At 47.7% G+C, this 25709-nt stretch overlaps 1 protein-coding gene across 8 annotated transcripts in view; it reads right to left on the reverse strand.

Moving 5' to 3' along the window:
• Positions 1-25709, reverse strand: part of PLPP4 (phospholipid phosphatase 4) — a 554796-nt gene that overhangs the window by 150910 nt on the left and 378177 nt on the right. For 6 of the 8 annotated variants that reach the window (XM_059899366.1, XM_059899368.1, XM_059899369.1 and 3 more), the window contains 3 exons: positions 14765-14873; positions 5847-5937; positions 994-1057 (listed from right to left, as the gene is read on the reverse strand). In XM_059899366.1, coding sequence (XP_059755349.1) covers positions 994-1057; positions 5847-5937; positions 14765-14873 — 264 coding nt within the window. Of the gene's footprint in view, positions 1-993; positions 1058-4295; positions 4410-5846; positions 5938-14764; positions 14874-25709 lie in introns of those variants that run through there. The other 2 variants (XM_059899373.1, XM_059899371.1) reach the window with 2 other exon arrangements.

Raw genomic sequence — 25709 nt, forward strand, 5'->3', positions numbered from 1 at the left:
TAGCACTGTCAACACAATCCCCCTTTTCTGTACGAACTGGGTCACAGTTCACACAGACTGACTCACTGGTCCTCCAGCTCTGGGACCTGGGCCCAGTAACAATCTATCGGTATCTGTAACCTATCAATTATCAGTAATCTATCAGAACTGCTGGCTTACTGTCTCTCCCCTATGTGGCTAGTGTTTCTCCAAGTGTGGCTATTCACCTACTGAACCAGAACCTCAGAGCGGACACGGCCTGGGAATCGGCATTTTATCAGACCCCACAGCAACTCTAAGCCTGGAAAGTTGCAAGGACACTGCAGCCCCAAGCCACGCACTGCCCGATCTGTATCCCTCTTCTGCCCCCTCGATGCCTGGCCAGCACCGCGCACCAAGTGTTTACATGATCACCGATGCTGCGGTTCCAAGAGGGGAACCAACCTGCCCAAGGCCAACAGCCAGTCAGGTCCAAGGTCAGGTCCTGAATTCGGGTCTTTTGACGGTTCGTCTCTACAGAGATTAGCTCACTTCCAGAGCAGTTGGGGGAGGAGGCAAGATATAATGGAGAAGAGAAATCACTTCCCAGGGGAGTAAGAGAAATGTGCCATGAGCCAAAGCTCAAATGCCAATCCATATTTCTTATTCCAAAGAGAACGATAAATAAGAAAGCTTATTTATTTTTTGGAGGCCGAAACTGGCAAGTGAGTGGGTGTCTGGTGAGGCGATGGAACATCAGTGGGGACCAGAGGTGCCAGCTGTGGGCTCTGGTCCACAAGGAAGTGCACTCAGTGGACACTGCTTTACTATTGACACCCTGCTTTCTGAAATACTGAGTTCGTAATTCAAAGGAGAGGAAAGATCTGTGTTGAGGACAGAAACCTCAGAAGGACAACAACTTAAGGGAAAACCAGAAGAGCTCAAATTTGTCCCATCCAGTGTCCTGTGGCCAAGGCTCCTACATAGACAACCTTGAGAATCAAAGTCACTATTTGTTTCTTTTTTGGAACTTACCTTCCCACTATTAATTTAATAGTGTTTGTGCAGACTCCATTCAAAGCAAGAGCCAAGGACACGGCTACAAAACAAAACCAACAGACAGAAAAATAACCAGCGGGCTCGCAAATCAAAACCATCATCATCATCATTATCATCATCATCACCATCACCTCTGTTCCGTCACACTACTATTTAGTTTATGACCATAGAAATATGAGCAAATTAAAAAAGGGAGGCAAGTTTGAGCAGCTAAAGGAAAATGTAGTTAGAACAGGACTTTGGAGAGTGACTCGTAAAATTCCAAGCCCCTGTGACATGAAATTGATCTCTCCTCCTTGACTGAAATTTTCAATATCACTGAGAAGCCCATCTATCATGTTCTGGCCTGATAGGAACAGATTTAATAGGACAGCATGTAGAATCTCTTTTACAGGTAGCAAGAAACATAACCTTTTTTATTTCCTTCTGGCAATCTTCTCAGACACAATTCTAATCAGAGCAGCTGCTGGAATCCTACTGCAAGTAGGACGTGCCCACTCAGCCATCACCTCCTCGTTGACCCCGTCTCCTGCCGACGGCTGTCCACTTGTTATCAAACAAATCACCGTTTCTGAGAAGGTGAAGTGTCCCCAAAACCTCGTTCGCTTTTGAAAAGATTTGCCCAGGTGGTGCTTCTTGCCACCTAAAACAGTAGGCACTTCTGGATTACATCCTTTAAAAATAGACAGCACGGGGACTTTCTCCCAGCAGCTTGGAAGGACTTTGCTGGATGAAGCACAGATCGTCCAAAGGGTGCAGATGAAATGAGTCATGGAGCTTTCCCTGTAAGGACCCTGCACCTCTCTCCTGTGTTTATCAAGACTGCACAAAAGGCAAGTCAATGCGATGGAAGGCCAAATGTTTTGCATAAGCAATAAAAACCTATTGATGCCCCGTTCCATTGCTTTGTTGAATAATAAAGCATATGAGTTACGATTTCCCTTTGGCAAGTATTAACTGTTCAATACTAGCTGAGATTTACGTAAGAAAATAGCAGTGGAGGGCCATTTTCGGAAAGGAGCTGCCTGGAGCAATTCATGGTCATCAAGGGAGACAAATGTGTTATTCTGCAAACAGAAAGTACTGTGAACAGTCAACAGTCACCAAGGGCACAGGCCACTGAGGTGGAGACAGAACCCACCTGCTTTTTACAAGTCATGGGAAGCAAAGAGAACGGGAGGGGCCAGTTCAAATGAACACCTTTGTCAAAGGGAAACTAATCCCCTAAGCGGGGGCTGGGCAGCAGTGCCATGTCTGACTGTGGCAGCAAAGGCGGGACGGGCCACCGGGGGGTGGGGGGAGAGCAGAGCCTGAGCCAGCAGCACGCCACCACCTTTAAAATACCGAGCACGCAACTGGGGTATATAAACCGGAAGCAAGAGTGGGGGGACTTGGAGAGATATGATTACATTCTGCACGCACAGACCCTTCCTTCCTAAAACGCTGGCTTCCCTTCTTTCTCACAAGCTCACAGCACTGCTGAGAGGTCTCCTTTGCGGAGAGGAGGGAAGATGCCCTGGGCCACCTTCACTGCAGAATTCTCCCAGAGCCACAATTAACAGGCTGTGAAATAGCCCTGAAATGACAGGGGTCTTTTCTTGTCAGGGCTAGTCTAGCGGGCTCACTGTTGTGTTTTCCCAGAGGGGCCAGACTCCCTCTTATCCTGGTCCTAGCATGGCCTCTGCACAGAGAAGGTCTCTGGGAACAAGCATCACTAGCTGACCTCCCAATGCCCTTGGGGAACTTCAGAGACTGCTACATCAATCCAGAACACCATACACGTCCTCAACCTCGGCACCAGCTGGGTTTACTGGAGCACAGAGCAGTTCTCGGAAAAGCTTCAAGTAGCTGAGCTAGAAAATGTGTGGATGTGATATAAGCACCAACAGCTGGCAGCTTCACTCTCTGATCCAAAAGCCTGAAGGAGACAGAAGAGAGTGGGGATCTGGAGCGACAATATTTAGGGTGGAAGTCATTGCAGCCTTCCGGAAGTAAAATGAACTGATTATTATGTTCATCTGAATAGCACAACCCCCAGGGGGACCAAGATAGGGGCCCTCTCACTGATACCAGAGGGAAGGCTGGGCTGAGATTAGACGCGTGACAGGCTGGCCAAGCAGGAAATGAATGGCGCCAATCATGGGGGCAGGGGGTGGCTTGTTGATTAACAATAACCCAGGGGGTCTGATTCCTAAGGGCTGTGTTTACAGCATCCCACAGCACTGCGGGCTGGAGAGAAGAGTCAGAAAGACAAGCCAGACTGTGTCTGATAAAGAAATTCAAAGCAGTGTGTCATGTGAGTTGGCCTGCAAGTGGCCTATATGGAGGGCACTCCTGCTTATAAGCACCCCAGAGGATTAAGAGGGGCTTTTGTTGTTGTTACTTTTGTTGTTGGGAATTCAGCACCACAGTCCTTCCAAAACAGGGTTCTCCGTTTTACAGACCTGGCTGTTCTGCAGCCAAATCCCTTAGAGCCCGATGCTGGGTGGGGCAGGCCTCACTCGTCCAAGAGCAGATGCACAAAGGGGGCTGCTGTGGACAGGCAGATCAGGGGAGCTCTCAGGGTTCGGGTCTGCTGAAGATGCCTGGGTAAAGAAGGGACTAAACCACCCTCACTGAGAAAGTCCTGCATCCCAGGTAACGGTGGAAAAGCTACACACCTAGTTTTCTGTCCTTGGTTTTTAAAGATCACTCTCCCCAACCCCTACTTCCAAGGCTTCCTAAAAGCAGCAATTTAAAACAAACTGTGTATACAATGGGAGGTTCTTCATCATTTTTACAAGGCAGGCTCTCATTTATCTAGGCAAACAGAACATCCAGTAACTCCGCCTTCTCTGTTAACATATAGGAGGCCGGGTATGGGGTGCAATTTTGAGATGTCATCCTAAGGGAGATTTAGCTGAGAATGAAAGGTCTAGGGAAAGTTACTGTAAGCTACTCACTGCCATAACAACAGCCCAGCTCCAAAAGCGGGCAGTAAATTATAACCATAACCATGAAAGACAGTTCCTACCCACAGTCACATATCTTGGGACTCCGTGTCAAGGGAGCGGCTAGAATAACAAGTGAAGCAGAGGGATTTCCAGGTCAACTGAGAGGGCTCCTAAAGGGACATCTGGGGGACCACAGTGATATCCGTCCAGATGCTCGAGCCACATGTGGGAGGGCACCTACGCCCTTCCTGGAAAACCTGACCTTTCCACCACCTCAGCTGAGGAGACAGAGACCATGTGACGACCAAAGCTTCAAATCACAGTTAAGCAGCCGGGGGTACACACCTGACTTCAGGGAAGGCATCCACAGGCGGGCCAGAGACTCGGGACTTTTGTGTCCAGGCTTGAGAAATGAGTCGAGCCCGAGTCTCCACCTGGGAAGTCTAGACCACGAGATGCAGTGAAACTTCGAGGTGGCACTGGAGCTGAACGGTCATACAGGTGTGGGCCAGGGGCACCCACCACTGCGAGCCCAAACCTCACACAGACCAAAGGTGCAGGCAGCAGAAACGACGTCCAGACAGGAGACTGAGGCAGGGAGTGAGAGGAGAGGATGGGCACATCACAGAGAGGAGGGGTCATAAGGTGACAGGGGCGCCTCCACCCCTCGTGGCCTGGATACCTATTCCGTCCCCATGAGGCTCCTCTGTCCTTTTTTCCCCTATTCTTGGATGTCTGTGAGATTGCTTATCATAGCCCTGTAACCAAACCTCTAACTTATTTGATGTAATTTCAGAGGAATTCTGTTCTTTTCAATTAGACAGAGCCTAACCAAGGCCTGATTATGTAAGAATGTTCCCTGTCCCTTTACTGCTCTGCCTTCCCTAGATCTCACCCTCATCTTCCTTCCCTTACAAAGAACAAGGGAGACCATGTTTCGCTACATTTTCATTTCCTCAAAGCCCAGTAATTAACAAACATAACCTTTACTGAAGAATCTCATATTTCCAGATTTACTACCTAACTGAATGGTGAGCCTATACAACACACCAACAAACACAATGTGTGTGATGGGTTGGGTAAATTTAACGTGTCATGTCAAAAAATAAACCTAATTCAGTTTTCCTAACCATCAAAACGCTAAAAACCTGGCCTCCAGGTAGTTTATTTTGGTTGCTAAACAAGCCAGATAGTTTTGCTTTCTCTTAATGCTGTCATTTCTCAGTCTTTTGATTAATATGCAGATCAGAAAAAAATGGATTTAACCCTAAAAATGTCAGACTCATGTCACATGCAGATATGGCTCAGCTTGGGGAGAACTGATAACGATGGTGTTATAATCAATGGCAAAGATTGGAGCATTCTTTACATAATAGCAGTTGATTAACTGCCAAAATGTCCCCAAACTGAAGATGAGTTATGGAGTTTGTTTCCAATTTACATTATATTTTACATCTGCTTTTGCACATTTTTGCCTCTAGCCAATGGTGATTGGTCAAGGAGTCTGTGGTTGATTTTTGAATTGTCCTTAAATATGGGCCTATTAGCCACAAATGTGGGGTTGGACAGTCAGTGGTGACAAAGTTTCAGATTCACTTTCCCTTACAGCCAAGAGCTGCCCTTCTGGTGTGCCAGGGAAGCACAGAGCTCTGATGGCGAGTCTGACACTCACTTTCAGCACAAGGGACAGCGGCAATGGGCTGACCCTGAAGATAAGGTACTTACCATCCGTGCACTGGTTCTTCTTAGGGATAAAAGTTTACCTTGTCTTGTGTTTCCAAACTTAATTTGACGAAGAGAAAAATCAGCTGGGTGCAACTGAGACTTTCAAAATCTAGCGACCTAAATAATTAAGTTCAGCCCCATCCCTTAAAGCAGGAACTGTGAATACTCTACCTAGGAAGGCTTCCTTAATTTCAGTCTTGTCTGTTCGCCGGATAATTTTCACCACACAAATAACAGCCAGAGGTGTGAGGAAAGAAATTGCCTGGAAGAAATAACAAATGATCCCTTATGAGGATAGCAGTTTGCTATCAGAGGGCTGATTGATAATTAGCTACAGTTAGCTTCGTTTAGACTCACTAGTTGAATGATCTTACTGAACTCCTGACCTCAGACGAAGAAGGATTTATATCTATACTTAGAGACTCCACAGACTTGAAAAGTCAGAGGTCTGATTATGGGTTATAACTGATTTGTAATTGCTGGGAGCCACGTTTAAAGTGGTGGCTTTTTAAACAGAGAAGAACAGTCCATAATTATAATGACTCATCTTTGCCAGTAACCCTCCTCCCGTCCTCCCCTGCAGAGGCGTGGAAGAACGCTTGGCCTCCCATCCTCAGCACTCTGGCAACATGGGAGCACATGGGACTTCCTTAGAGTTGATTGATTCATTCCCCTTTGATGTTCTTTTGTTGAATATTCATTTCCACTGCAAAGCAGAGGTTAGTCCTTTTCCATGAAGTCTCTCCTCTTCCCTTCCTCCATCTCCTTTCTTCCCCCGGACCAAAGCACTCAGGAGTGCAGTAAGTGCTTAATGAACCAAGCTGGTGGGATTCAGATGCAAGCGACACTCACTACTGAACCTTCTACGAGGCAGGAACTACGTTTGGGTACCGTCAGGTACTGGAGTCTCTTAAATCCTCACGCTGGCTTTGTGACAATTCTTTGCCAGGCTTGGGGACTACAGGATGTGCCCAAGGACACACAGCTGGTGAGTAGCAAGGCCAGGCTTTGGAGGCCAGGTTTTCTGCCTCTCATGTCTAATCTTTACTCAGCATTCTATAATTAGTACATTGTTTTCAACATTCCAACAATCAAGAAAAAGTTATTTATGTTATTTCCTTATGATTATAATGTCTCAGGATAACAATCAAAAGGGATTATATATCTCACAAATCTACAATCGGCTCACAGATGGTGGGAACAGTGAGGTGTGTCACTATTAACCAACAGCGTTCCCACTTTGGGAAATCTCCACCTGGGCTCTAATCGGTGTCACTTTTTGGAGAGGGGCTTTCTAACAGGACTAAGGCATGGCTAGAAGATACTCTCCTTTTTTAAAAAACAGAATTCATCCAAATGCACACAGTCTTTTAAAATAATTTCGGATGCCCTGCACACTTGCTACAGCCAGACTGCCAGAGCTCAAGGCATCTTGGGAACTCCTCTTTGGGAGCTGTCTTCAGAGACAGTTCCTGAGACATGAAAACCCTTCTCCTTACTGACTGGTTTCTTTCTGACCACAAATGGTAGTAACCAGCTTGATGAGCCTCCTTATCGGCAGTGGCCCTGAATGACTTGGCTATTAAAATGCCACATCAGTAAGTCCTATTGCCATGGAGGGTATTCAGAAGACTGTGACACACGTCTAAGGGCAGCTGTACAAGAGAAGATTCAGAACTGAAGCAGAGGATTTCCCCAGGGGCGACTCAAAAAGGCAACACTCGCTTGTGAGTTAAGAGTTCCAGCAAGTCTGTGAGTTTCCACGCGTGCCTGGGTGGCTCTCACACCTGAATACCTGCCAGGCTTGTCACAATGCTGCGTCCCTCAAACACTCATACAGGACAGGTCTGGGAATCTACACTGTGTAACAAGCATCTCAAATGATGCCGGGGACTGAGAAACACTGCATCAGTTTTGACTCATACATTCAGTGTTTAGAGAACAATGGCTGAAGCCCCTGCTTATGGAAGTCCAAAGTTACGGTCGAGGTCAAAGAAGTCCTGAGCTTTCTGTCTCCTCTCACTTTGGGCACCATAGACCAGCCACCACCCCCAAACAGGAGAAAGCAGCTCACTGAACAGTGCTGCAATGACCCCACCGACAGTCAAACCTTAAATATGAGAAAGGAGAACTGAAGAAAATACTGTAGGACAATCTCAGCTGGCACAGTGTGAGGTTAGACAGAAATGGAACCCCAGAGAAAATATGATTCGGGGAGACTTTCCCTCCAAGGCTCCAGAGGCCGCCTACAGGAGATGATCCTGAGCAGGACTGTGGTGACCAAACAGGAGATGGGGCACCGCATGGGAGACCGCGGCTCCAAGCCCGGGAGTTGGAGCCGGAGAAGGCATCAGAGCTGCCCAGTGGCTCTAAGCGCACAGCTTCAAGGCCAAGGGGGTCTCTCTTAGCACTGCTTGTGGCCTCAGCTCTCCTGCTCCTAATTACATCCCCACCCAGACTCGCCCAACCAGACAGCACTTTAACTCTCCTAGGTAGATGCACATTGGTCTGTCTTCTAGAACCAAGGACAAACTGCTTCCTGGGCCAAGGCTAAGCACCAGGAGGGCCCAGGGCTTCCCATCTCACGAGCTTCGCAGGTGAGGAACTGCAGCCATCAGGCTAGGGTCCCAGCCCCCCGCCCAGGCGGCCGCAACAGAAATGTCTGCACGTGACTGTCAGGGGCCTTTCTCTGCTCCTATCATCCTAATGGCATCTCGGTTCTGGTCTCGCTCCTTCTTCCTGGAAACGTATCTGCCGTATCCTTGGGCAGCGCAGTCCTCAAATCAGGACAGAGACTTACTTACATTTACCACCTGCTCCCCCCAGCTTTTTATAACCATCTTTCAACCAGAAGTTGGAATTAAGAGATGAGCCCCAGAAGCCAACACGTTAGGAAAACAACTTCCTCCGGGGCAAAAGCACCTCTGAACCGAGTGAAAGAATGAAGAAAAAAGAAGCACCCCACTTTCACTCAGCAAACCGGACTGAGTTAAACCGATGCCCGCCCCTTCCACGTTCTGACAAACACCTTTAGAAGGCACTGTTCTGCTGCCCAAGCCCATGGAGGAGATGAAGATGGACACAGAGACACAGGGGTGGGAGTGGTTACTTCTACCTCCAAACAGGTGTGGAGATGGAGGACAGAAAGGGACAGGCAAAATTTCACCTGGGATTGTTTCCCTTAGATTAATGTTTCCATGGCTTAAAAAAAGTTGGAAAATCCTGGGAATGTCCCAGTGGGAAGACAGTGAATTGTCTGTGCTTATTAAATGGGACCTGAGAGAGACCAGGACAATGAACTCCAGCCACTCACTGCTTCAGGATGCAGAGAACATACTGACACTGCTCTGTGCTTGAGTTTTCCCCACTAGTTATGAGAACAGGGCTGCTCTTCTGAAAACTCACTAATGACATGGTCTGTTACAGGCACTTCGTGTAAATTAACTCATTCAATCCTCACAGCAACCCTATGAAGCAGGCTCCTTACTTAATGGATAGAAAACTAAGGCACAGAGAGGTTAAGCAACCTGCTAAAAGTCACACAGCTAATAAGTGGTAAAGTGGGAATTTGCACTCAGTCTGTTTAAATCAAGCTCTGTGCTTCTAACTCGTGCTGTAGCCGTTCTCACCTCAGAAGCAAGAAGCATTAATAAAGCACGGTAAACACGTTTACTCTGGAGTTGGAGAAGGAAAGAATGGGGCTTGTTTCCAGGAACATGGATAAGTCATAGAAGTGTTAGTGGCAGCTGTCATGAATTAAGCACCTACTATGTATTAGGGCCTTTCCTCACATTGTCTAATCCTCTAGCTACTCCGCTGGGGGAAACATCCTCCTTGTACAGAAAACAAAACTGGAACTCAGGGAGATAAGGGAACACACAAACTCATGCAGCTACTGGGACCATGACGCTCCAACCTGGGCTGCCGTGCTACCTGGGTTGGAGTCCTGAATCAGAGTGATCACCTTAGCCCAACAGCCTCATCTTACAGATGGGGAAACTGAGCGTGAGATCATCTTGTATCAAAGAACATCCTGTAAACTGCTAATTAAATGTGCTACACAGCACCCACATATCAAGATAACATACAAAAGTCATTAAGCAGAGCCTGGGATGTGGCTGGTTCTGCACGATGCTCTTCCACAGGCAAGGAAGCCAGAGCTCTGTGGAGCAAAATGAACATGTGGAGCAAAATGAACGTGGGGAACAGACCCAGATCTAGTAGAACCAGGCTCAAGCCCCAGCTCTGACATTTTCAGCTCTGCGACCTTGAGTATGTCACTTAACCTATTCACCTTTGAGTCTCAGTCTCAGTGTCCTCATCTATCAAATGGGTATAGTGATGATATACATAGCAAAGCATGGTTGCGAGGATTTAAATTCACTGAGTTGTTGTTGAATGCTTCTTACAGATCACACCCTAAGTGAACTGTTGTAAGTCTATCACCCTATTTGAAGCTCCCAACACCCTGGGGAGGGAGGAAAGTGTTGTTAAAGCCCCCTTTTACAGATAAGGAAACTGAGGCACTGAGAGGGGAGGTGATTTTCCCAATTCACGAAGCTAGTAATTAGCAAAGCTGGGAGTGGACCGAGGCAGTCCACTCTAGAGCCCCTGCCAACTGCTCACCCATGAGGCCCAGCAGAGAGTTAGTATCCAGGAAATTCTGATTGTTGTTCACCAGGGAAACCTGTGAACAGATGACCAATGCCAGGATCCTGTGACCAGACATATGGGAATAGAGCGCTTTAAGCTCTAGCCCATCTGTGCAGGGAGGTCAGGCACAGGGAAGAGCCCTATTAGCCCAGGCACCTTGCCCGTGCCCTACAGGACCAGTGTCTCCAGCAAGGGCCCTGCCTTGTGCATCCACCAATGAAACCAACACAGGAAGTGCCGTCCGTCCCGGCCACTGCTACACGCAGACAGTGGGTAAACCTGGGCACTGATACAAGGCACTGTGTGGCCAGCATGCTTCTGGGAATCTGCCAAGCATGGAGCACTGTGTGTGCAGGGAAGGGCATGAATGTGCCAAGCGCTTTTAACCACCGAAGCGGCTGAAGCCAGGGCACCTGATGTTAGGGTGCTAGCCAGAGAAGAGCTTGTCCCTGGGGTTCATCCACATCAGACAAAACAGTGGGCCCAAAGTGCCCTAATTCCCAGCACCTGACAGAAAGGTGTGCTGCGCGGTGCTTCTAACATCTCAGGACGAGCAGACACCTGGGAAAGGCCCTGCTATGGGCAAACAATTATAGCCCGTCACAAAGCCGAGAGTGGAGACTTTTCAAAGGTGTCTAAAAATTAAACTATCACAAGTCAGCTTTGTCTCCTTTCCTTCCCTCCTCCCCCCAAATTGACTTTATTTCCATCTTCCTTAGAAGCATCCTATTCCAGAATAGAAACCCCTGTTATCAAATCAACACAATCTCAATAACATTCTACAGAAGTAAATCTTCTGGACATATCAGTATCATGGCCAGAGCAAAACGAGGGGCAAAGGACAGGTCTTGGGTACATTTTTTTTTAAGCCAAGGAAAGAAATTGGGAAACACTTACCATTCCTTCAGTTCCCTACCTGAGTCCTGCCTACCCTTCAAGGGCTTTCCTGTGACGCTGAACCATCTGACTCATGCTCATGTCTGTGTCCCCACTAGACCAGAAACCACACCTTATTCAGCTTCGCACCTCCACTACCCGCCGCTGGGCTTGGCTCAAGGAAGGTGCTTCGTAACTTTCTGCTGAATGAACTACTACTTAACTTACCTGAAGTTGTCCACAATCTGTCTGGATCCCTGCCACCCTCGGCCCCCTGCAGCACACAGCACTCCAAGCCAACGCCTATTCGTGGGGCCCACACGGCCCTGGCTCTGCTGGGCCTGTGCCTTTACACCTGCTCTTCTGTGTGTGACACGCTGCACTCACCACCTGTCCAGCTCACCCGAGCCCCCAAGGAGGCAGCACAGGCGAGTGGCTCCAAGGCCGTCTGCGCTCTGACTGCTGGCATTCAGATCATGGTCCAGCCACTGATGGTTGTAAACCTTGGATAAGCTGTTTAACCTCATGACAGTTTCATTTTCCCCACTGGAATGATGGGATAACAAAAGTGCCAACCTCAAAGGATTCTGAGAGAATTCACTAAGATGCTGTTTGTAAAATGATGAGCGCAGTGCCTGCATTCAAGAGATGTTGCCTGTTGTTGTTACTACCGTGCTGATGATGATGAGGAGGAGGAGGATAATGATGAGGGTGATGACGAACATCCCTAACAGTTCACCTGAGCCTCTCCTCTGGCTCTTTCCAGATTCCACTCCGCTTTAGAGTACCATGTCCCCCAGGAGCCTGCAGGGGTCAAATCTGATTTGACTTCCCATCCCCTGCAGTTCCTATGGCTTTCCTCACCCACATCCAGCTCCCAGAAGTGTTCTCTGGACACACAAAGACACGACTACTACAGACAACAAGGAGGGTACTGAAAAGCAACACCCAACACCAAAGGAGTCTTCCTACACCGAAAAGTAGGCTTTCAAAGATGATCCGATAACCTCCACATGTTCAGAAAGGAAGTATGACCTCTTTTGAATAAGGGAGCAGCTGATGGTTGGGAACATCCAGGAAATGTTAAGTCAAGACTCAGTGTGTGAGAAAAGAGTTCTCAGCCTGCCTCTCTGGTCCACAGGAGCTCAGAGTCATCAAGGGAAACAAGCTCCTAGAATCAAATGGTTCAACCACACCCAAGTTTCATGTTGACAGATATAGTCACCTCAGCTGATGGTGCCAAGGACAGAGGAAATGCCAGCCAAGGGCTTCTTGGTGATGTCATTACTCCTCACTTAATTCCCTAACATTCTGATATTATTTTTGTGACATTTGAACAAGTAGCTCCTTTAAAACACACACACACACACACACACACGTGCGCGCGCAAATAGGCACAACTCCAGAGACACTAATTTCCCAAATAAAGAAACATCGGGGTTATAGCAGCTGCCTTTAAAAAACACTTTGGTTATTAGAAAGTTAGCAAGTTTGCCTTTATATTAAAACATTCTAAACAGAAGTAGAGGAGATCCCAGGATTCTGTTTATGCATTAAATAATGAAATTTGAGCTTTCTAAGGAAACCAAGCTATTTTTTAAAAACAGTGAAAATATGTTCTCTTACAAATTCTTCTATAAACACCAGAAGGTTTAAAAGGATCAAAAGCAGACAACTGATGTCTTGTATTAAACTCTTAATAAAACCCAGGAGAACAAACCTAATTTATGTGGTGACAAAGCATTTTTCATCTTGTGTTACACATCTTCTAAATGTATCTACTGCTTTCCTTGTGTTATTATGGAATCGTACTAAATCTTGTGACCAAATGAATGAAATTCATCAACTACTATTAACAAAACAAAAGGTTGAACTTATTTCATTAGGAGACTAGAGGGTATGAATCAGTGTTTGTGGCTGAATACCCCTCTATTCTCCGAGAATCACAGCACTGAAGAACTCCTTTACTGCCTCCTTCCCTTCACTGCCAGCATGCAAATGTGCTCCATCCTATTTGTGTTTGCAGCCAGAATATTTGTGGCGTTTTTATCTAGACTTCAAAACAATCCACTGTTCACAAATCTAGGACACAGCCACAAATTTCTCACAATATCCCAAATGAACATTCACTCCAAACTGGGTTTTACAGCACACGAAATGTGAAATCTTTGAAAATGGAAACAAGTGATCAACAGAAGCTTTCCCTATTAAAACCATGGAGTAAACCAGTTAGACACACACTAGTTACTTTATTTCTAGGATTTATGGAAGATTTGAGTTAGAGCAGAAATGGAAAAAAATCTGATTTTAATACTCAAGTGTAAGGTAATACCCTACTCACAAGCACCCTACATTTTTCAATTTCCCCGATATTTACAAAAATCCAGTTTATTTTCCAGCAGAAAAGTAATTATGAAAAAGCAATTAAAATAATACTGTAATGCTCATGTAGTGTTCCGGGCACTTTGGGATGTTTGCAGACACAAAGATCTTTCCAATCATCACCGATGAACAAGATTTCCTCCACAAAATCAGAGGAGTTTCTTTCACAGTGCAAAGATATTCCTCATGTTCTCTCTAAAAGCTCTGGAACAGTCATTTAAGTTCCCAGAGGCAAGACACACAATGGCTGCTCAATAGGAATAAGCTTCAAGCTACAAGGGTGCCCACCCAGAAGCTGCATTATTGTTCTGTAACACGAGGGAGCTTCAATATCTCCTCTGCTACAGAAAGGCCTGAAGGCAATTCTCCAGGAGCCAGTGAGCTTCAGCCAGGAGTCCTGGACACTCGGCTCCTGATTGCGGGGCAGCCTCCTGGCCGCGAGCAGGGCTCAGAGCTGGCTGCTCGGATGCGAATCGTGGCTCTGCTGCTCTCTAGCTTGTGTGGCTTTGGGCAAGTTCCCTCATCTCTCTGGGATGCAGGTCTGCACCTGCAAAATTCGGGCAATAATGACATCTTCCTCACTGGGATACTGGGTGGGACTAAATGAGATAATCCTTTCTTACGCTCTCAGCCAAGGGCCCAGCACACAGTAGAGGAAGCGTAAGAGACTGTAATCGACAAGGGGCAGAGCGAAGAGGTAAAAATGTCCCAATATATCCACCAGCTATTTGGGTGCTTGCCCATTTATCCTAGGACCAGAGATGCTGTCAGGGGTGAGTTACACATAGTGATCTCATCACTGGTCAGCTGACCAGCAAAACCCAGAAAAGTGGTTACCTGAGTACAGCTACATTGAGGTTTTTTTAAAAATAGATGGAGCAGGAAACTCTGTTCACTAGTTTCTCATCTTATTTTACTCTAAGTATTTGGAAACAACTCGGGTTTAGCTCAGGTAAGCAGGGCCCTTCTTTTCCAAAGCGTCAGGCAATTGCTTCTCACATGACCAAGCGGCGACCATCCTGATCTGGAATTGAATTTTAATTTGATGGGCAGCTCGCCTCTTTTTTTTTTTCAGGCTGCTTGCCATCATCAGCAGGGGTTGGAAATGCAGAAATGAAAGCCCATTTGGTTCATACTTGGGAGAGTGGTCAAATCAGCCATGAAATCATGGTACTTACAAACATGAGGCGGGTAGGTACGTTGTCTGACTGCACCAAAGGATTTTTATAGAGCCAGATCTCCTCCGGCTGGATGACTCTCTGGAATGGATCCAAAAACTCCGTAAAACTGAAACAAAACAAAGAAAGAGGCGTGAGGGCTGAGCACTGGAGAAGGTGGCCCCTGCACACGCTCAGGTGGACGATCCGGCCTCTGGGGGAGCCGGGGGAGGACAGGCGGCCCGGCTGATGGTTCTCGGCCAGTTCCAACTGGGGAAAGATGGAGGTAGTTACCGAGACTGTAGAATCTTCTGTCGCCACCTGCCAGCGAGGACTAATTGTGGGCATAAGAGAACGGCTGTGAGACTGACATACAAAGACTCTAGAAACCTGGAGATCCAAAGTGAACTGGGAGTTGAAGTCCAGAATGGTGGCTCAGACTGGGGCAAGGCAAGGCCAGCAGCACAGGTTCTGGGAACGAAATGGACTTGAGCTGGAACAAAGGTGAGGGAGCAGCAGGCAGGACTAGAGAAAGAACCGGTGGTGTTCTTCCCTCCACGCCACCCCAGACGGCACCCCGCCACTAGCACCACCACCAGGAGGCAGACTGAGCTTCAAGAGAAGACGGAAGGTAGAGACAGGAGAGAAACACAGAGGAGAGGAAAGAAGGAAGGGAGAGGGGGATGCGGTGCTTCCTGGGGCTGCTTCCAGGAAAGCAGACAGCTCTAGACATCCATCTCCTCAGCTCGCCACCTCCCGACCCCTCACATCCTGGGAGCCCCAGACACCCAGGTGGATGAAGAGAACTACCACCAAGAGAAAACCTGGGGGGAAGAACAGAGACTGCAGGTCTGCTCTGCAGCTCTTGGCCATCGGGCCGCCTCCCAGCTCTCCAGCTCAGCTCTTGACCTGGTGAGTTCAGTTCAGAATGGCTTGAGATGTGGCGAAGAGAGCACAGGGGCCAGGTGACTCAGGGCTTGAGTGCCAGGCGAACGAGTTTGGCTTTGGAACCAAGGATGAATTCGGCAGAGAAGTGTAGAATGAAATTTCCAATTCCAGATAGTGGCGAAGATGGGCAACTGGAGCAGAACAGAGAAGGGAAGGCAGAGAGAGTTAGGAGGTTATGGCAGCTGTCCCAGCAAGAGACAGCTGCAGAGTGAAGAAAAGGGCAGGACAGAATGGAAGAACGTGTACATGGGAGGTGGGGTGGTCAAAGCAGATTCCAAGGGCTCTGGCTTGGGCTTCCAGGAAAAGGTACCATTACCAGGATGAGGAGGAGGGGGACTGGGGATGGGGAGGAGTTGGAGGTCAGCTAGATGACCTAGAGGTCATCTCCTCTAGGAAACCACACCCAGGTGACCAACAGTCTGGGTTTGCCCAGGACTCTCCTGGTTTTAGCACTGAAAATCTTGTGTCCCAGGAAAAGCCCCAGTCTTAGGAAAAACCTAGATGGTGGGTCATCTTAAAGCCACCCCAGCCCTGGGACAGAATCAGGGGTCTCACAGCCTTGGTTTCTACCCTAGACTTGGGCCTTTGTATGATCATGATTTGTTTGTATGTCCAGCTACACTGGGAGGGTGTAGAGGCTGGGGGTCACTCCAGGGCTGTGTCCTCAGAGCCCAGCAGGATGGGACTCTCAGCGACTGCAGAATCTGATGTCTGCTCAGGACTTTGAACAGCTGCCACAGAAAACACCCTCAGTCTGATCAGCCTCACGCTGAATCCTATCATGTACCTACAAGAGACCTAAAATTCAACCTGTCTTTTGTGTCTCTCTATACATATCCCTCCCTCTTTCTCTGTCTCTCTCTCTTCCTCTCCTCCCCTCCCTCTCCCCGCAGTGGAGGTTTTAAGTCCTAAAACTCTGTTCCTCTGTCCGTGTATTTATGTAATTTCAAGAAGAAAGCGGTGCCGGCCCCTGACTGTTTCGTTCAGCACTGTGTCCAGAACATTTCTACCGCAGAATCTTACTGCAAGTGCCCTGAGATCCCGTCATCGATGTGTAAGGTAACTTCTGCTAACGGCCCTCCAAGCCTCCTCCAAAGTGAGACACGGGGGAGCATGCCGTCTGGGCGCTGGGAGACCTGCTCTCTGCCCCAGCTCTGCCATTAAGCTGCTCTGGGCTTCAGAACAAGCCACTTCTCCTCACTGGGCCTCAGTGTCCTCACCTGCAACACGGGAGGTTGGGCTAAGCCAGAGGTGACAAATGGAGATGGGTCAGAACCACTGGAGACACCCTACCCCAGACCTACAGTCTTGGTATGGACTGGGCCTGGTATGTGGATTTTAAAACACTCCCCAGGTGACCCTGAAGGGCCCAGCACTGAACGGAATGACCCCTAAGGGTCCTGAGCCCTCGTCCTTAAGGAGAGGAGAGGAGACTCAGAGACTCAGAGACTCAGAGACTCAGCTCTCCAGGCGAACAATTCTTCCATCTGCTGCAGGACAGGCTATGGAGTCAGGCCCACCCACGTTCAAACTCCAGCTCCGGCTGTGCGGCTCTCAGTGAGTTCCTTAACACCTCTGAGCCTCAGTCATCCCATCTATAGAATGGGCACACCTTAAAGTGTGGGAGTAAAAATACAATGAAAGAATATAAAGTACCTAACAGAGCATGAACAGAAAGCAGCATTTTATCACCCTTATCATTTTACTCTTGCCTCCACCTGCAAGTTTTTACTAGACAGTTTTCAGGCTTTATTGGGGGGGGGGTGGGGGGGGTCATTTTGTAACAACCTACTCACTGCACCCTGGTGTTTTTAAAACATTTTAAATATAACTAAGGAAAAAGAATTTTGTTTTAGAGTTGTTTTCGAGAATATACTTGTAAAAACCAAAGCTTTCAGAATACTCCAGTTACTCTGGCTGCATAGCAAATTACCCCAAAACTTAATGTCTGAAACCAATCATTTTGTTTTGCTCATGATTTTGTGGATTAGAAAACTGAGAAGGTCCAGCTAGGCAGAGTTCACTTAGAATCTCTCACGTGGTCACAGCAGTTAGATGTCAGCTGGGGCTGCATCACCTGAAGGCTTGACCAGGCTGGACATCAGGATGGCCTGTCACGTGGCCGCCGTGGGTGCCGGCTGTTGGCCAGGAGCTCAGCTGGGGCTGCCGCCTGGAGCACCTCACATACTTCTCCAGTACCACAGTCTCAGCATAGTCAGAATTCTTCATTCTGCTGGCTTCATCCAGAATGCGGGTTCCAAGAGCACCAGGCAGAAGCTGAATGGCTTTTCTGACCCAGCCTCCAAAGTCTTGTGGCATCACTGGGTTACATAAGGTCAGCCCAGATTCAAGAGAGGGGACCCTACTCTACCTCTTGGCAGGGGTGTAGCAAAGTCCGCATTACAGAAAAGCAGGTAAGATGAGAGATATGGCTGTAGCCACCTTCCAAATACAATCTGCCACCCACAGGCTGTCATCACTGTAATGGTCCTGCAGCTCCCACTCTCAGAGACCCCAGAGCCTTGATTCCTGTGTCCCCCCCACACCGCTGGCCGCAGGGCCAGGGAGCCGGCACACCGCTGAGCACCGTCCTTCCTCACCTCCTTTGTCTCCCCAGGGACACTATCCTCACGGCCATTTTTTAAAGCCTCGTGCACCCAGCCTTCTGCACGATTCCTCACCCTACCCCGAGTGGCTGCAGCCAGAACACATCTGTCAAGCAAATTATATCCTCTGGGAGGAGCAGTACCAAGAAAGATAGATGTCCCTTCTCCAGCCATGCACCAGCCACAGGCGTCAGCTTCTGAGAATCCAGATAGTGAGGCAGCTACGCAGAGGACATGAGTCTCAAAATGCAAACAGGAGCAGAGGTGGATATGTGGTGGAATGGAAAGCTCTGGAAGGTGTGTTCCTAAGAGAGGGCATGCCAGGCCTGGAAACATCCTTCCATGAGCTCTTTGTAAAGTGATTTGGAAACAAGGAAATGGAAACCCCGCTTCCACGTGAGGAGTTCAGGCATGGGCTCTAACTGCCTGCTCGGCAGGGCTCACTACACACTGAGGACCCCCCAGCAGCAGCATGTACGATCAGGGCTTCCCAAATGTTAATGCGCCCGGGAACCACTTGGGGGTCTGGTGACTGAAGATACAGCAGGTCCAGGGATGGGACTGAGGGCTGGCGTCTCCAACAAGCTTCCCGGTGATACTGATGCTGCTGATCTGTGGATCAAACTTGGAGTCGCCAGAGGCCAGGGCGTCAGCATCACCTAGGAGGGAGCTTGCTCAAAATGCAGAGTCTTGTGCCCCAGCCAGGATCTACTGACTCAGAATCTTCATTTTTAACAAGACTGATGTGAGCGCTACAGTGGGAGACACAGAGCTCTCGGGGAAAGCCAGTGCTTCCCAACTTCGGCCATTTAAGAACCAAGTTGGCCGGTTTTGCCTGATCCGCCCTCCACCTGTACTGTGACTTTTCTTCAGACTTTGTAAACTAAAATGAGTTTATTCTAGAAGAAACTTCATGTCACTGCTGAATTATGAAATCAGGATTCCCTCTATAAACAGCTGGTAAACGTCATAGTAAATACAATGAAAACAAAAGCACGCTCTTAAATTCTACCTTGATGCTTTTGCCTCTGGGTGGAGGCCTGCCTTCTCTGTGAGGTTAAACAAGACCTTCCGCGATGGAAGGAGAGGAGGCGGGGCGCATGTGCCCCCTCCGTGGTGTCGAGTCAGGTGGGTCACATCCGTGTGTAATCTAAATCCACCTTGCAAAGCCCCTACAATCCTCTCCAGCACCACTTGTGTCACAGGAAAGGCAGAAAAAAGATGAAAAACAAAGATGACAACTCAAAAGCACAGCAATCTGGGGCCATTCGGTAGAGAAGAAAATAGCCCCACTGGTCTTAGTAATGCCTGCAAGCATCAGCATACCCCAGGCCAGTATAATGACCAATGTCCTTGAGTTTTCAAGAAAAGGCTGAAGAAAGTGTAGCAACTCTTTGACCACTGCGAGGTGTTTAAAACCACTTTGCTTACTTTCATTTCCAATAAATACAATACAGAGAAAAACATCTCAATGCCCAGAAAGGGTCTGACAGATTCACCGATGCAGAGTTCCTCATAGCCTGAGGCTGAGAATCAAAACTGTCCTCACTGTGAACGGTATTTCTGCATCACTGCAGAGACTCATGGAGAAAAGGAGATTTGGTGTGACGATCCTCCAATGACAATGGCTAACTGGCCCCGTTATCCATTTGCACTCCTGATAGGCTGAAGGGCAGAGAAGACTCCTAAGACTTCATCAGACTGGATGACCAAAAGTAAACAGAAAGGAAGGGCTCTATGTGAGAAGGAAATCTAACAGGTCAGAAAGTATCATTTATTAATTGTTCCAAAGAACAGATGCTAGTTAATGAGACCACATAGGTGTGAAAGCAGTGTTTTCTCCATTGTTACTGATAAACTCTGATTCAGCAGCCAGGGCCAGTCCAGCCTCAAAATAACTGACTTCTTCCCCCATCAAAGGCATTCACTGAATCTTAACTATTGTCAACAATACCACTGCACTTAACTGAAATTCCAAACTAAAATAAAATGTCTAAACTGTATAGGTCAACATGTTTTGATGTGAAAAGCATGGAGTTACTACTAAAGGAAACAGATAATTTTCTTTTGTGAAAATGATAACTGTCTGAAGTCAGGTAACTTGCTGCTGGATTTTGATCCAAGACACGCTCCTTCCAATTTCTTTGCTGTTTTAATTGGACAGTTATCTTAATCCAACATTATCTTCATTTCAAAGTTGGGACAGTGTTACTCGTTTTCTCCTTCGTTTTCTGATGATACAGTTAGAAGAATTTGGAAAACATACACTGAAAGTTCAGACATTCTTCTGAGTTGATGCCGAGCAATTCTCTCTTCAATGCATGCATAGTTTATGCATAGTATAGATGCTTTAATCCTCCTTAGACCAGATTCTTATCTACATACCGCATACACACACACGCACACATGCATGTTCACACACACACCAAGCCAGAACTTGAGTGAGCAGAACGCAAGCAAAAGCAAGCAATCTTCTAAGATACAGGGAGACCCACCAAAGTTAACTGAAATAGGAGAGAGGCAGAAGGAGATCTGATGTTGACACAGAGTGAAAAGCAGGCAGAAGGCTAAAGGAGGAGCAAAGCCAACGCCAAGCAGATAAAAACATCCTGGCGTTCCAAGTAGGCAGCCAGTTACTCCTTCTCCCCAAATCACAAACACACGGACTGTCGCCCTTCTGTGGTCCCCTGAACCTCACCAAGGAGAAGCAGATGCAATTCCAGTGTCACGCACTGCACCATGGGAGGCTCTCCAGGCCCAGCCGGGCATCAAATAAAAACATCACTTTGCCCCTTGGAGGATCCCCAGACCAGGGCCAGCTAGGGTAGCACTTAGAGTGGTGACAGATACACACCACGCTCACACACGCTTGCAAACACACATACACATGCACGTACACACTCTCTCCTGGTGGCTAGTCCTGTGTGCATAGCTCACCCTGCCCTTAAGCAGCCTAGGATACATGTCTGCTTATAGAGGAAGGGGTGCAGTAGGGACAGACAGTGGACTTCCATCTTTGCCTATTGCTTATTCATTCAACAAACATTTACTGAGTGCCTGTGATGTACCAGGTACCGTCCTGTGAACCCTGGTGTAGAAAACACATACAGTCCCACTCTCGTGGAGATTACAGTCAAGTGTTGCTAAGTGCCACCTGATTGAGGAATGAGATGCCAAGGTCTTTAGCTACAGGTATCAGAACTTCAACTACACAGAAGCTCACCACCCCACTCTACTTTGGGGGGCCTCACTAGATAGACCCATGAGATGGCCTCCAACCTGGAACTGCATGTGAGGACCCTGGGCCTCTAGGGATGTTCCAGGGTGTGACTCTATTACTGTCCACCTGCTGAATGTAGCAAGGGATTCAGCCAGCCCAAATTTGGGAACCCAGAGGAATGGCCACTCTTGACATCACAGTATCAGGAACAGCAAGTCCCTGAACAAGCGACCACGATGCTACTGTCCCCTGTGCCTCTTCTGACTCAAAGTCAAGTTCTCAAAGCCCCAGGGTCTCCTCATTATCTAAAGGATAATGGATTCCATAGATTTGTCAATGACCTTTAACTCATGTACCTTGATAATATGCTTTTTTCAAGATAGGTTAACATTTCTGTCACATACTAGACTCAGATTTCAACATCCTTTCCCCCAACCATAAAAAACACAAGATGGTATGGGAATATGAACTTAATCAGACCATTAACTTGGTTCAAATCCCTGATTCGGCATTTGCCAGCTGGGTGACTTGAAAAAAGTCACTTAACCTCTCTGAGATTTAAGATCTCCCTCCTCGTATCCCAGGATGGCCGTATCTCCCAGGGCAGTAATAATACTGCTATCGTCAGCAGTAATAAATGTTAGGATCTGGCACAGCGCCTGGGGCACCAAAGGGCTCAGCCAAAGGTGGCCGCTGTTCTTGCAAACATGAACAAGAAGGATGCTGATGACATGATGAGCGGCTCGAAGAAGCTCTCCCCTCCCCCCTTCCGCCCCACCCAGGGCAGTGAGGTTGCATGCTGCAGGAAGGAGACTGGACAGCACAGGTGAATGTCAACAGCTACCACATCCTTTAGCCATTCTATGAGGAAACAATGGCCCAGAAGGTCACTTTTGAACCTTGCGTGATCCGAATGAGGAAAAAACAAGACACGTAATAGAGCTTTCCAGGCGACAGCAAAAAGCAGAGCATGTTTCTTAATTGCACTATTGACTTTTCCTCTCTAGTGGGCCTCTCTCATGCAAGAGGGAAAACACTTACAAACGGTCAGCAGAACAGGCAAGCAGCTCCACCGGCAGGGAGGAGGCATTGGGATTTTCCATTAGTCCTGGGGACAGGCCACTGAAAGAATATACTGATGGATTATCTCTGTGAGCCAGTAAACCGGAGACCAGCCACCAGACAGGACTTACCCTGGGTCGGGGAGCTTGGCCACCCCCAAAGACAAGGGTAACGATTATAATAATAACAATTTAACACATTTATATTATAATAGTAAATACTTATCACATTTGGAGCCGTCTTGTGCCAAGTGCTTTACGTGGTGCTTTCCAACATTACTTTGTTTAATCTTCATAAGAACCCCACGAGGTAGAAATTACTGTTACAGTATTCCCATTTTAGAGATGAGGGTACTGAGGCTACAAGACATAGGGTGCCTTACCTAAGTCTGCACAGCTCTATGGGCTATAGAATGTCCACTATTCCATGTCTTCCTCAGCACACAGTCTGGAATTCTAAGGAGGTCAAGGAACATGCACGCATGCGCGCACGCACACACACACACACACGTACACACACACACACACGCCTCCCACCAATGTAATGGCATCTGCAATTATTTTATTAAGAGATATAATTTTCCACAATTAGAAATACAGCCTCACTCTTGGGAAAATGCAACATGTCGATCTCAATTCTCATGCAGTGTGAACGACTGAGATCAGATTCTTGCAGAGAGCAGTTCGCTGTTTGTTGTGAAAGAGAAAAGGAAAGAATAACACGCCGGGAAGGAGGTGGAAAGAGAAATGAAGACCCCCAAGAAGCCACTCCCACCACCTCCCTCCTCCCTGTCACTCAGAAAAGCAGCTTCCCCGCAGCAGTAGACTTAATCAAAGCAACCTGCCCTTCACCTGGATGGAGGAGAATTGCATCCAGGAGACCAGCCGTGGACCAGACAAGGAACATCTCCCAGAGTCACCAGCACCCTCTTGGGATGGTCCCTCTTGCTCTTGCACAATAAATGAAAAGACTGTGGCTTAGCAAGTGTAACTGCCCACCGAGGCAGAGCCTGGATTCACATCCACCTCTCCAAACTCTAAATCTAACGTCCTTTTCAATTGTGTGGGCACAGACTCCCGAGGGCGGCCTGGGTGAGCTTTCCAATCATCCCTTCCAGCTGTGGGACCTTGGTCAAGGCACTTCACCTCCTGGACCTAAGTTTCCTCATCTATGAAGTGGTGCTGATAACAGCACCTACCTCAGAGGGTTGGTATGACTAGTAGATGAATGACTAAGATGAAGTGCTGAGGGGGTGCCTGCATGGAGAGAGTAACTGTAGGTGCGTTGTTGTACTACAGCAAAAAGCCGAAAATTAAGGCCTGATATGAGGTCCTCCCTTGATATCTGAAACCACAAAGGCTTCGAATGTCCTAACCACAAGTTCCCTCCCACTCAGCTCCCTCAGCCAAACAACCCTCCTTATCAAGGGGACCAGTTACAGCACCTGCTTATCCCCAAGCAGCAGGTTTCAGTCCGCTGCCAGCCCCTGGACTTATTCTAACAAGCCAATCACATCCTCCTACAGGAAGCAGGGGGCACCCCACCCCCTTGATACTACAAAGCCTGCCTCCCATTGCCCCCGGCTGTTTAGTGTGCTCCTGTGTGACCCTGTGTGACACGCAGTGAGCTGTGAATCTGTAACTAATAAACTGCTTTCAGCCTCATCTGTCCAGTGTTGGCTGTCATGAACGGTCAGGATCCCTATAACTCAACTCCAGGGCAGGAATCCCTCCCTCGCCAAGGGGGCAAATAAGAGGTGATTAAAATATGTACTCCTCAGCTATGCCCTCCTAAATATGATGGGGTGGGATGGGGTAAGTGGTAGGACAGTGGAAACGTGTGGGCCAAGCCTGGAGATGTCCCCCATCTATCCAGTGCTCAGGAAAGAAGAGAGAGGACCAGGAACAGGCTGCATGGATAATGCAAAGCTACTGACTCAGAGATGCTCTGCTCACACCAACTCTTCTTCAGCTTTTAGAAAAATGGCACTAACCTGCACGCCCTACCTGTGGTCACCAGTGCTGGGATCACAGACCCCTGTGGAGCCCTGACACAGGCTATAAGGAGCGCACGGCATCCCCATGAAGCATTCTTCCAGACATGTATACTCTGAACCTAACCAGAACTTTGGGCTCAACTGCCAGCTTGTCGGAAATACAGGGGCAAAGGAACAGACAAGCCCAGAAATAAAGTTGTAATGTTCCAGATTACAAGAATTGGAAGAGATAAGACAACCAAGTGTAACCACTGTGCTCTGACTGGATCTTGGGTCAAAAAAATTTTTTTTTCAACTATTTAAAAGAAACTTTGAGGATGACTCGGGAAATTTTGGAACTGGAGAATGAGCTGCATATTAGGTGACAGTAAGGGAATGTTACAATTTCCTTCAAAGTGGTCAAAAATGTGGAAGAATATTTTTTGGAGAAGGAGCTGAAACATTTAGGGTATTTAGGATCATGATCGTCAGCAACTTACTTTCAAATAGTTCAGAAAAGTATATATAGAAACATAAATACAGAGATAAAGCAAATAGGATAAAACGTTAAGTGCTTAATCTAGGTGGAGTATATGGGGAATTGTTTTGCTCTCTCAATTTTTCTGTATATTTCAAATTTTCCAGGATAAAACATTGGCATAGTGAGGTCCTGGAGCAGGACCCTGAGTAGGGGAAACAGCACAGAAGGTAGTGTTGCCGTGAAAGTGCAATGGTAGCATCCAGAGCTGTGGAGTGACAAGCCTACATTTAACCCTTGCCACTTACTAGCTCTGACCTTGGGCTAGTGACATCTCCTCTCTGAGCCCTCGTTGCCTCCTCGGGGAATGGAGATAACCATACCACCTACCTGGAGGGCCATGATGAGGAATGAATGTGAGGACTTAGCATGGACTCAGCATAAGACCGGGCTGCTCTCTGCTCAGTTGTCACCTCCCCCAGGAGTCATCTCCAACAGCAGTGGCATATTCAAAACTACTTCTGCTTCACAGAAAAAGCAGAACACATTCGGACACGCCTGCGATGGAGCACAGGCATAAATGGAAGCTTACTTTGCAGAAGCACAATGTTCAGAAACCATATGCATCACCCCAGAAGTCCAAACATTTAGAGCAATTATTTCCAAACATTTCTACC

This window comes from Balaenoptera ricei, chromosome 16 (assembly GCF_028023285.1).
Source record: "Balaenoptera ricei isolate mBalRic1 chromosome 16, mBalRic1.hap2, whole genome shotgun sequence".
Classification (NCBI taxonomy): Eukaryota; Metazoa; Chordata; class Mammalia; order Artiodactyla; family Balaenopteridae; genus Balaenoptera; species Balaenoptera ricei.